Genomic DNA, 13,723 nt, shown 5'->3' on the forward strand with positions numbered 1-13,723 from the left:
TTATTTTGAAGTCATGGAAAAAATGTAAATTTATTTAAGCTATTTTTATCTGTACAATGAAAAAAAATGACTTGGTTTTGTAACTTTATGAGGTGACTGATATTATAGTTTCAAACAGTGTCTCAGATAGCCGAACTGGTAAAGTCTCGGACGCGCAACTAGATGAGCCGGGTTCGAGCCCCGGTCTGTCCGAAATATTTTTTTTTATTTTATTGTCCGTGACAGTAGCATAAAATGATCGTATTTCGACAGTATATTGAGCGTATAGTGTCTGTCATAACGTCGTAGATTCACTTGCGTATGCAGCGTATACATTCGATAAATTTATAGTAGACATCGTTCACAACGGTATCCGATGCTGACTGACAAACCACTCGGTAAAAACGAACTTTATACGGTGAAACGACCGTGAAAAAACCGTCGATCGATCGTGCTTTCACCGTGTTGCCGAAACCGCCAGGGTAAGTATAACACATTCAGTGGAGTGAAATTATAAACCTAACCTATAAAATTATGACAGCATGCTAATGCTTCAAATTAAATTTTGACTTGTTTCATTTTAATGTAATTGTTTATTAATATAATATTTACAATATTTATAGAAATATTAATTTTTGTTATATTTCAGATTATAAAAAAACAAAAAATTATTGAAGAATTTTTTATAAACATGGCAAAAAAATCAACTCAATTGGGGATTCGAAAACAAACTAAGTCGGTGAAAAAAAATATGTTGACTTCTGACAATATTAATGTTAATTTAAAGAAAAAGAAATTTAAAAGATTAAATTAATATCAAGACAATGTTAAAAAAGCTTTAAAAGCTGTAAAGAAACAGGCATTTCTGTAAGAAAAGCTGCTGCTGCTTCCGGTATACCTGTAGCGACTCTAGCCAGAAAAAAAACCATCTCGATCCAGAGAAAACTAAAAGTAAAACCGGCTCTGGAACTGTTTTGTCAAACGATGAAGAAGATAGTATTGTTAAGTGGGTATTACATCGGGCAGAGATTGGAGCACCTGTTACGAAGAGTGAGCTGTTGGATAATGTTCAGAAGTATGTGAAAATCGAAAAAGGGACTCCGTTTACCGATGATCGTCCTAGTCGTCATTGGTGGGGAAGCTTTAGAAAACGACACCCGGAGCTCTCAATTAGAAAACCACAGCAGTTAAGTGCAACTAGAGCGGCTGTTACCCAACAATAACTCCAAGATTGGTTTAAAAACAACCAGGAATATCTTCAAAAAAAAAATCTATTAAATATTCCCTCGAACAGAATCTTTAATTGTGATGAGAGCAGTATTCAGTTGTGTCCTGATGCTGAAAGAGTGCTTGCTGCAAAAGGAACTCGTGCGGTCTTACTTAAATATTTTTTTAGTTTATTTACAATTAATTATTTCAAACTTTATATTCAAAATTATTAAGTATAAATTTAAATATTTTTTTATTTTATTTACAATTAATTTTTTCAAATTTTATATTTACAATTTTTTATTTTTGAAATCAATTTTCAAGCTAAGATGAATTTAATTTATTATAAATATGTTACTATTAATATTAATTACTTTTTTTTAGTTGAAAATATTAATTAACTTTTTTTTTGTAGAAAATTAGATTTTTTTTTTGTACTTCAATATGTCAGCAACAAAAAGTACTTTAAACTTTTGGAAGCTGATTATATTAGTGCTATAACTTAATTTTAAATTTAAATTTAAATTATGGTAGAAAAGATAATAGAGTTAAATTGATCTTCCCTGATTAAGAGATCTAATTTGAAATGATTTAAAATGATTTGAAATGATTTAAATGCATGGGATTTGAATACTATATAGATATACAATTAACATGAAGGTAATCATTTCAAATCATCTTTCTGAATCAGGATTAACCTTTCATGAAGAAAATTTTATTTTCGATAAAAAAAGACTTATAGGATTTTTTTGTATCTTCAATACTTTAGCTACGACAAGTACTTTAAACTTTTGGATACTGATCGAATTATTGCTATGACAGAATTTAAATTTCAAATTCAAATTTTAGCAGAAAAAACAATGAGGTTGAGTTAAATCGATAATGATCTTCTATGTAGAAAATTTAACTTTCTAAGAAAAAATTTTCAAAGGATTTTTTTGTATCTTCAATACTTTGGCCACGACAAGTATTTAAAACTTCTGGATAATGATCGGATCAGTGCTTTGACTGAACTGAAACTTTAATTACAAATTTTAGCGGAAAAAACATTGAGATGGAGTAAAATCGATAATGACCTATCATGTAGAAAATTTAATTTTCTAAAAAGTTGTTTCATAGGATTTTTTTGTATCTTCAATAGTTTAGCCACGACAAGTACCTTGAACTTTCAGATACTGATCGGATTAGTGCTATGACTAAATTTAAACTTTAAATTTAAATTTTGCGGGGAAAAAAATGAAATGGAGTTTAGTCGATGATAACCTTTTTTTTTGTAAGAAATTTAATTCTTTAAAAAAAAAGTCATTTATGATTTTTTTGTATCTTCATTATTCTTTTCTCACTGAGCACTTAAATCTTTAAGAAACTGAAAAGATCAGTAATAAATCTTAATTTCGTCTATAAATTTGAATTTTGGTCGAAAGAATAAGATATGTTTTGTCGAAAACTATCCAATGCGGATAGCTCCCGTAATTAATTTTAAAAATGTGATGAAATTAGGATTAGGAAGTTAAATAAAAATACTTGGATTTTTTGGGGAACAATTTAGATGATTTATTTGTCCCCAAAGGAGGAAAACCCAGCTAGGCTGAGAAAAAACCTCCTTGATGAAAATTATACAAGTAAGTTGTATGTGTGTAAGTGTGTATGTGTAACTTACGTTGCAATAACTTAATAGGGGTGAGCTCAGCCGCCGTAGAAAGAAATTTATCGATAATTTAAATTTGTATTGTCCCAAGGTGGGAGCTGGTAATATTTAATTAATTAGATGAACTGTCTCAGTGTGAGAGCTAATAATGTTCAATTAATTAAATGAATTGTCTCAGTGTGAGAGCTTATAATATTCAATTGATAACAAGATGTTGGTCAATTGAATTTATTGTTTTTCGTGTAGAAAATAGTCAAATGATTTTGAATTTAGAATTGAACTATTGATCAATTTGATTAAGTAAAATTGTAATTAAATGTTGGTAATGAATTCAATATCATTTAATATTAATATCGCGCGTCAATAATGGATTGACTAAAGCCGCGTGGCTGTTGCAATCCTTTGTTAATATGGCGCGCAATGGCCGCGTGGCGTCACTAATTAAATTTACCTTGATTTTATTTATTTTAATTCACTGAACTATTGAACTGATTTGAATGATTTGAGAATTTAATTGTTATTGAAATTGAAGTAATTATTAGTGTTTAATGAATAATTTAAGTATTTGAACAAATGTAAGGTGCAAGTAAGAAATATCGGGATCGAATGATACAGAGTAGTCGTACTAGTACAAGAGTCCAAGCACAACTGCTTATCGCCGACCACGTGAGCCGGCTTCTCTCCCGTTAACCAAGGCGCGCATGAGCGACGGCCATCGCGTGATACGATTATTTCCGAGTTGGAGCGATCAAGCCCGAAGGCGCAATTCCTCTTATAAATTTTTACTGGATCTCTTTTCTGGTGGTTAAACAAGATACTAGAGCTCAATTCAAGAGGACCTTATTTGTAGGAAATCCCATTTTCTCAATAAAAGGTTTGATGTAATTTTTTTGTATTTCAATATTTTAGTCACGATAAGTACTTCAAACATTTGGAAACTCATCGGATTGATGCTATAACTTAATTTTTACCTAAAATTCAAATTTTTGCAAAAAAGACAATGAAATGGTGTTAAATCGATCATAATCTTTTTTCTAGGAAATTTAACTTTCGGTAACAAAGTTATTCTATGATTTTTGTATCTTTAATACTTTAGCCACGACAAGTATACTTAACACTTTTGGATACTGCTGGGATCAGTACTATAACTCAATTTTAACTTTAAATTCAAATTTTCGCGCGAAAAACAACTAAATAAAGCGAAATCAACTAAGAGCTTTCTTGCTGAAAATTTCATTTTTTATAAAAGAGATTCTTTTACGAGTTTTTTTTTCTCAATACTTTAGCCCCGGCAAGTACTTAAAACTTTTGGAAACCGAAAGGATCACTCATATATCTTCTATTTGTGTTTCAATTCATGTTTTGGCGGAAAAAATATGAAAAATACATCAGACATGATCAGGTCTAGTCATATCTGATCAGATCTAAACATATATAACTATATCTGGATTGAAAAATACATCAGACATAAAAAGATTTTATTATATTTGGCCAGATATAACTATATTTGTTAACTATCAACAAATACTTATAAACTATTTCAACAAATATACTTTCCTCTCAAATAAATACTTATTAATTGTTAAAAAATATTTATTCAAATTTAATAAATTAAATAATTGTCTTCGAATAAATTAATTTGTTAATAATTAATAAATCTTTCTATGAGCGTATATTGATAATTAATAATTAACAAATTTGATAAAAAATTTTGTTCATTACGCATCGATCATGGATACGATTTGCATTACTTGTAGTTATTTCCAACTTCACTCTTCAAGTAAATCTTGTAGGTAAACAGGTAATAAATTAGTCTGTTAAGCGTCAGGTCCTATTTATTATACTTTCTCAAGTTTTACTTAGTAATTAGTAACAATGACATCGTTTCAGACTATAAAAATGATTTTTTGTATTTTATATAATTATAACATCTTTAGCGTAATTCAAATTCATTACCTAAGAATGTAACTCTTTGATCATTTGAAATCATTTACATGACTTATTCTGTTATTATATATAATCTGTCACTCAAATATTGTACAGTACTTATCGTGGCTCAAATACTGACGATACAAGAAATTCAAAAAAACATTGCTATACCGAGTCAAACTTACAACAAAAGAGACAATTGTTATCTTAACGGTATCTCTCTATTGATTCTACCAAAATTTATATTTAAAGTTAAAATTAAGTTATAGAACTGATCCGTTTAGCTTTCAATAGTTACATTTACTTGTTGAGGCTGAAGTGTTGAAGATACAAAAATTCTAAAGAAACTATTTTATAGAAAATCAAATCTTCGACAGAACCGGTTCTTTTCAATTTAACTTTATCTTTACATTTTTTTCTCCAAAATCTAAAGTTAATGTATCTAATTTTACTAATTTTCCAATTAAAAACCCTCGCACGTTTTAAAAATTTAAATTAAAATTCTTATCAATTTCTTAGTTTGAATTTTTACGCGGCTTTAAATTCATAATAATTACGGCACTATTAGAGCTTATAATTAATTTTTAAGTGCCGATTTTCATATTTGAGTTATAGCGTTATTTCTATAGTGATATGAACGACAATTGGGAAATCATTCACTTAAAAACGCTACCTGACGAATCAAATGCGAACTACTCTATGCAGGTCGAGTATAAACAGCTAATGTCACATAAAATGCCGAAGCTGCAGTTGAAATTTGTTGAAATTCTTTTTTAAAAAATTAAGTGGGTCATTCCACGTCAAATCGACCAATAGTTGGACTCGACCCCTTTCGATTTGGATAAATTTTGGTCAGAAGTTTTCTTTTATCCTATAACGAAGTTCTGCCAAAGGAAAAAAATTAAAAAAATTTTTTTCAAAAGTTATGCAAAATCCAAAATTTCACTATTTTCCATATTTTTTAAATTTATGTTTCAAAAATCTCGAAAACTATTGCAATTAAAAAAATCGCTTATGGTAAACTTCAAAGGAGATACTTGGGGCTATTAAAAAAAAAAAATTTCCAAAAAAAAATTTTGAAAAATCTCCAATTTGTGAAATTTTGAATTTTTGAAAATTGTCAAAATTGACCGTCGACAATAAATTTTTGGCTCAAATTCTTTTGTGTACTACCTTGTACAGATCTTAAAAGATCCTGAAATTTTTGGAATTGTGTTTTTTGTTTTTTCAAAAATATGAATTTTTGAAATTTGTTAAAAAAAAATTTTTTCTTAAATTTTTTTTTTTTTTATTCAGTTTGGCAAATCGCGTAATTTTGATATTTTGAACAGTTGAAATTTCATTTAGTGGCATAATGATGAGAAAACATTAATGACATTTTTGGGATCATTTTCAAAATAAAACTCGTAAAAAAAATGATACTGACACCTGTATTATCATTTGATGTTAAAGTAGAAGAAGTGGTGACATCTGTGGCGTGACGTTTGAATCTTTACGTGTAAGATAAAGTTAACCTTTCTGATTTTTATTTCGAAGACAGTCATCATTCTAAGTAAGTGTCTAGAAATAACTCTTTCTTCAAATTCTAAACTTATAACAATTATCTTATCAAGTGTTTAATTTGAGGACATTATCTAGTTAAAATTTTGAGTGCAGAAAAAATAAGAGATTAGTGATGGAAAATAAAAAGTGTTCGATTGGATTATTTAAGAATGAAATATGCTCTGAAGAAAAATTTATTAATTGCAAAGATTTTTCTGACGAAGATCAGATTACTCTGAATTCTAGAAGTGGTACAGATGTTAGTTTTATTTGCTCTCAACATGACAAACAGTATCGTATCAAATATACTTCAAATCAAAAAATCTTGTGCTGATCCCTTTAAACTTCATGACAGTATAGTTCGTAAATCTTTGAGACCAGTCAGTTTAAAATTGTTCGAACAGTGTAAGATTAGGTTACCTTCCATTATACCGGGAAGTAAACTATGCATTTCGTGTACTAAAAGAGTCTATAGTGAATTACCAGAACATCAAAATGAAGTTGAAATATTTGAAAAAACTGTGAATGTCGAAGAAAGTCAACTAGTTGAGAGTGTCTCTGAAGATTCCGTTTCCAAATCATCAAAACCATCCGAAACACCTGACCAAGTAGGAACTCCAATATTAATTCAAAGCCTGGTGGACGAAAAAATGTCCTCTAATTTATCTGAGAACTTGCAGTTGTCAAATGTGACAACTTCAACATCTGAAATGTGCAGCTCAACCGGTGAAACTTTTACACCTACTGAAATACATCTAGATCGCCTTAATTCTATTGCCAAAATTTTTAATTTATCTCCTGTAAAAAAAAAAGATTTAGATCGATCAAAAACATACGCTCAACGGAAATATCATGAGATGACATCGAAACTGCAATCATGCTTTGAACATCTTATGGAAAATGATTCTGACACAATTAAAAATAAACAATTGAACATTGACGATACTCCTGAATTAACCGGAAAAGAAATAATAAATCAGCTAAAAGAAAAATTTAATAACTGCAGCAAAGTGAGTGAAAAATTACAGATTTTATCTGTTTTGCCTTTAAGTTGGTCAACAGGAAAAAATTGTTGATGTTTTGAAGCATCTACATACATGGTGAAAAAAGTAAAACAAAAAGTCAGTGAAGATGGCATTCTATTCACTCCACAAAGAAACAAAGGTCATTCATTATTAAAAACTACTGAAGAGAAAATTCAACAATTTTATCGAAATCAAGATGTAAGTAGAGAGTTACCAGGTAAAAAGAATTTAAATCTGTTCATGAGAATGGTCAACGGGTTCCAAAACAAAAACGGCTGATTTTGGGTAATTTAAATGAAATTTATCAATTGTTCAAGCAGAAATACCCATTTGAAAAAGTCAGTTTTTCAAAATTTGCTAGTCTGAGACCCCCTGAATGTGTTCTAGCAGGTTCATCTGGCACTCACGTAGTTTGTGTCTGTCTCATTCACGAAAATTTTAAACTGTCATTTCATGGTGCAAAACTTGACAAATTAAAATGTAGCGATGAAAGTCAACCGTTTTCTTCATATCGAGATTGCTTGAAAATGGTTATTTGTCCTCGGCCTACGAGTGACTGCTATTTGGGAACCTGTAGTAACTGTCCTGGCTCGACAAAATTAAGAAGAACGATCGAAAATATTTTCAATGATAACTTTGTAGATGAAATAACGTATAAACAATGGACTCAAGTAGATCGATGTTCTTTGGAAACGATTGTGAAATCAACTGATGATTTCGTTGATAATTTGGTAGAATCTATTCCAAAATTCCTTCAGCATGATTTTATTGCTCGTCAACAGGCTGAATTTTTTCAAACTACGAAAAAGAATCTCGAAGTTGGACAAGTACTTGTTGTTGCTGACTTCTCAGAAAATTACTCATTTTTACTTCAAAACAGTGTCCAAGGAGCTTATTGGAATAATAGTCAAGCGACAATCCATCCATTTGCTTGCTATTATAGATCCATTGATGAAAATGTCGACAATATAGTACCTCTAAATTTGATAATCATTTCAGACAACTTGACGCATAATACAACAGCAGTTTATAGTTTCCAGGAAGTACTGACATCGTTTCTGAAAAATAAAATCCCAGACATTTCTAAAATAATTTATTTTTCGGATGGTGCAGCATCTCAATATAAAAATCGGTACAATTTGCTGAACTTGCTGCATCATGAGGAAGATTTTCAAATACCAGCGGAATGGCATTATTTTGCAACTTCACATGGAAAAGGTCCAAGTGATGATTTAGGCGGAACATTAAAACGGAAGGTTGACAGAGCCAACCTCCAATCTAAAGCTGACGACCAAATTCAAACACCTGATGAGCTATTCCAATGGGCAAAAGAAAATGTTCACGGAATCAATTGTGACTTTGTTTCAAATGAGCAGATTCAGCGTACTCAAAAAAAACTTAACCAGAGATTTAAAAATGCTCTGCCAGTACAAGGAATCCGAAATTGTCATGCCGCTATTCCGATTTCAAGTGATGTGATGAGAGTAAAAACCTCATCCTCATCTGAGGAAGGAAAGGATTTCCGGTTAAAAAATACAGATATCTACGAGTTCGTTGAAGAACCAGATATTAAAAGCAGGTAAAAATCTGAAATTTCTGTGTTAGTCCTTTATCTATTTTAAGTTTGGGTTTAAAGATTTAAGTCATATTAACATTTTTCAGGTTAAGAAAAAGAAAAGGAGCAACAACAGTAACTGAAGAATTGAAGAAAAAAAAATTTTCGTAACAGAATGTCAAGTAAACTTACACGTAAAAAGCCCTATTAAATAAATTAATAACCAATAATAAACAAATATCATTAATGTTTTTTTTCTCATCATTATGCCATTAAATGAAATTTCAACTGTTCAAAATATCAAAATTACGCGATTTGCCAAACTGATTAGAAAAAAAAAAAAAAATTAAGAAAAAATTTTTTTTTAACAAATTTCAAAAATTCATATTTTTGAAAAAACAAAAAACGCAGTTCCAAAAATTTCAGGATCTTTTAAGATTGGTACAAGGTAGTACACAAAAAAATTTGAGCCAAAAATTTATTGTCGACGGTCAATTTTGACAATTTTCAAAAATTCAAAATTTCACAAATTGGAGATTTTTCAAAATTTTTTTTTTTTAATAGCCCCAAGTGTCCCCTTTGAAGTTTACCATAAGCGATTTTTTTAATTGCAATAGTTTTCGAGATTTTTGAAACATAAATTTAAAAAATATGGAAAATAGTGAAATTTTGGATTTTGCATAACTTTTGAAAAAAATTTTTTTAATTTTTTTCCTTTGGCAGAACTTCGTTATAGGATAAAAGAAAACTTCTGACCAAAATTTATCCAAATCGAAAGGGGTCGAGTCCAACTATTGGTCGATTTGACGTGGAATGACCCAAGTAATTAATTATAGTCTATAATCTTAGTTATTATTAAAAATAACATCAATTTTAACATTTGATCAAAAAATTTTAATCATGTAGTTTCCTTCACGAGAAAATAAAAATAAAACATTCTGCTGCGTGTATGGGTGGAAAAGCAAGTCATGACAATTAAAATTAGACGTCATCTAAAAATTTTTAGAATTTCTTTTATTGAAGACAAAAAAAAATTAATTGAAAAATTTCACATGCAGAAAGTCTTAAAAATTATACGTGCAATTTTGTAAAAATATTTTTTTTTCTTCTAATTTAATTGATAAAAAAAATCAAACATTGTTGAACGTCGGTTAACTTTAATGTCATTAGCAAGTCTAGTGAGAACAATACAGTTTGATTTTACACTTTTCCTCCGACAAATTCTAGTTCTGTGGTGATAAAAAATGAATTTGGTGAAGATGAAGTTGTAGAGCGTTGACTAGCTTGGATGAAAGCAATAAAAATCTGAAATAAAGTTACATAGTCCAAAAGAGTGTGTTCATTACATTTCACTAAAAATGACTTTAAACCAATTAATATAAATATTTTTTTTGCTCGACGGGCAGAAAGCGTCAACTTTCGGCCCGCTGCGTTAAACGAAAGTGCCGCTTTCTGCCTTCGTCGAGCAAAAAAATAGTATACACTCCACGGGAAGTAAATAAGAAAGCCTCAGATCACATGTTTGTCAACCTCGGCTTCGCCTCGGCTGACAATTACATGTGATCTAAGACATTTCTTACTGTAAAGTTTCTTACTTCCCTAATCGTGTAATATAGTATTATTACTGGACTGAGTACTAACAAATTCATGATGCTAAAATTAAAAGATATCTGAAAATTTTTCAGATTTTTTTAACAGATTCTTACAGAAAAAAAAATAATTCACACATAAAAAAAAATTCACATATAGAAATTTTAAAAAACTAAAAGTAAAACTTTTCTAAAATATATTATTTGTCCTAATTTATTTCTTTGAAAAAATGAAAATTTGACAAGTTGTCTACTGATTTCAGTATCATGCAAATTTAAAAATTTCTTAAATTGAAATTTTCATTATTCATTAAATTTCTATTAAAAATTCGATTTAATACAACGTGTAAATACACAATTGAATATAAAAACACGGCAGCTTATTTAAAAATGCGTTTTACAGTAGTAACTGCTTCTGCCACAAGAAGAAGCTACGCCCCCTGCTGATTTCCCAATAGTTATCATAAAATTTTCATACAAAGTCTCCTTAAATATTTAAAAATTATGATAGATAATTATCGGGGTAAAAACGAATTTTCAATTAAATTTGAAGTACATACGTAATTGTTATGATATTATTATCTAAACTGTTGCTGCAATTTGGAAAAAAAAATGAAGTGTCTTATGATTGAAAATTATTACTTTTTTTTTCGCAACCGCAAAAAAATTTGGTCCTTTCAAAATTTTAAGAGCTATGAGAAAAAGTTTTGGATTAAATGTGTTTGCTTATATGTGCAGCATATTCACAGTGAATATGTATGAATCGTGAAAAAAATTTTTTATCTTTTTTTCACAATTTGATTTTTTAGTCCCCGAAAAATCGGTCGTCAAATTAACGATAATTCGGGGACTGTCCCTGAAGTATTTGAATGGTTTGAATATAGATTGAGGACCGTCCTCAAACCATGCGTTCTACTAATCGCATACTTCGAGGGCAAACCTTCGGCTACTTGCATACTTCATGGACTGTCCTCAAAGTATCAATTTTTGCTATTATTCCAAGAAAAAAAATATATAAACAAAAAATCGATAAATCCCATACGTTAAAAAAAACATGTGTCTCATACTATCGGTTTAATATATATATCAGAAAAGCATTATTAGGGGCGTTAGTACAGTCCATTGGATTCGTTTATTCAATTATTTATTAATTTAGAATAATTAAAATATACGCTAACTTGTATAAACAATACTACAATTAATTATCTAAATATAATTAATATACAAGGTAAAAGCACTGGGGAATGAGACCGAGAACGAATCCGGGGTCAGCAGGATGTATGCGATCTTTACTTGATCAATGCTCAACGAGAACTACTCGTCTCAGTACCCTAAGTACTTCTTCTCTCAAAAAATATTTCGACAGCCCTTATTGTCTGTCGATATCTTTAACTGTATACTTATTACTTCTATCCTGTGACCTCGGCTACGTTTGGTGACCATTGTCACTCCGGACTCAAGCCCATCGCCATAACCATAAAAATTATAATCGGCTTAAGTTATAACAGACAAACTAAAATATTGGGAATTTCCCTATCTCTAGGAAAACCCAGCTCAATATTATCTCCGACATATATATATATATATATATATACTTTTTTTTTCGATTTTTATTGATTATTTAGTGGATTTTCTCAAAAAATAGCAGATATCAGGACTTTGCCTATACGACAGTTTTGAGGACATTATAGTCTGTGGGGACATTTGACTAATTTAGTTGATTTCAGGTTATAGCAGTTTTTAGGACTCGATTATATATTGAGATTTTCATAAGAGAAAAAATTAATAATACTAATGTCCTGCCTTCACGATGCCGAAAAATCAGTAGTCTATTCTTCTCAATCGTATTTTTAATCGCACGAAAAGCACTTACTGATAATATTAGATCGGACCGAGATAATTTACATTTTTTTCTTTAATTTTGAAATGTAATTTTATAACTTAATATACCAAAATCCTCCTCAGTTATTTTATCATAATGTTGTGTCCCGAGGGAAATTTGTTAAATCTAGGTTAATATAATATTACGTATTATTACAAATAATCTTTTTTGTCAAAGTACTACATAAAATCAATACTTTATGACCTGGGAGAGGCCCCAAACTCTTCTATCTTCCGATGATAGTCTGTCGTTTCATTGCATTTTTCTCTAATTAATCTGCAAATATTTAAATCGTTGCACATGCAACTAAATGAGTTCTCTATTATAAGAATATCAAAAAAAAATTAAAAAAACAGTAGACCCTGAAGGCCATCCCTGTAATTTCCCGCTAATTCCATACCTAGGTGCTTTAAATTGCACTAATGATGTTTTTGAGCTCTCCAAGCTCAAAAATACAATTTATGTGTTATTTTGAGTTTTCCGAGCTTAAAAGGATAGCTTTTCTATGCTTTTAAGCTCTTCGAGCTTAAAAGTCTGATAGAAGTTTCATAGAACAGTATTTTTTTAATGTTCAAACCGTGATAACTTTTGAATAAATCAACTGATTTTTATGCAATTGGCGGCAATCGATGTAGTTTTTCATGTTCTTTAATAGCATTTACAACAAAAATTTTTTAGATAAAATATTTCGGAGTAATTCCGGTATCTCTTAATACGATATCTCTTGAACGAATCAACCGATTTTAACCGGATTGGCGGCGATCGACGTGGTTTTTTAAGGTTAAGAGCTAAATAGTTTTTGGAATTGATCGGTAGAGCCGTTTAAAAGTTATTCCAAAAAAACCACTTCTGAAAAAAAATTTTTTCCTATTTTTTTTTAGATTTCTCTGAATTTCGTAAATTCTATCGGTCCAAATCGGTTTAAATTTCTATGAAATCTAAGTTTAGTGAAGACCTTTCGAATAGCACCAACCGCGATGGAATCGGTTCAACCGTTCAAAAGTTATAAGAGGTTTACATACTTACACACACACACACACACACACATACACACACACACACACACACACACACACACACACACACACACACACCTCGGGGCAGAAGAGATACTGCTGCCGGGCGCGTCTCCCCGGGCGAATGGAAGAATGCTCGCTGTCTTTGGATGACACTTAATCTCTTAGTTGATGAGGTACAGCAGGTAGGAGCCAAGCAAAATAACCAAACAAAATAAGCTCCCGTAGACAAAACTCCCCTTTAATGGGTTGGTCGCACTAATTGACCTAACAAGACGATCGTTCTCTGCTGTGACCCACTGGGAGTGACCGGAACCTGTATCGTAGTTTCCGACGATGCAGGCCACGG

At 30.4% G+C, this 13,723-nt stretch overlaps 1 protein-coding gene across 1 annotated transcript; it reads left to right on the top strand.

The window, feature by feature from the left end:
* Window positions 1-7,859: 7,859 nt before the first annotated feature.
* LOC123269437 lies at window positions 7,860-9,152 on the top strand. The gene is made up of 3 exons (XM_044735140.1): window positions 7,860-8,667; window positions 8,872-8,911; window positions 8,995-9,152. Exons 1-3 carry the CDS (start codon window positions 7,860-7,862, stop codon window positions 9,056-9,058), a joined length of 912 nt encoding a protein of 303 aa, XP_044591075.1. The 3' UTR covers window positions 9,059-9,152.
* The last annotated feature ends 4,571 nt before the right edge of the window (window positions 9,153-13,723 follow it).

Source organism: Cotesia glomerata, linkage group LG7, assembly GCF_020080835.1.
Source record: "Cotesia glomerata isolate CgM1 linkage group LG7, MPM_Cglom_v2.3, whole genome shotgun sequence".
Taxonomy (NCBI): domain Eukaryota; kingdom Metazoa; phylum Arthropoda; class Insecta; order Hymenoptera; family Braconidae; genus Cotesia; species Cotesia glomerata.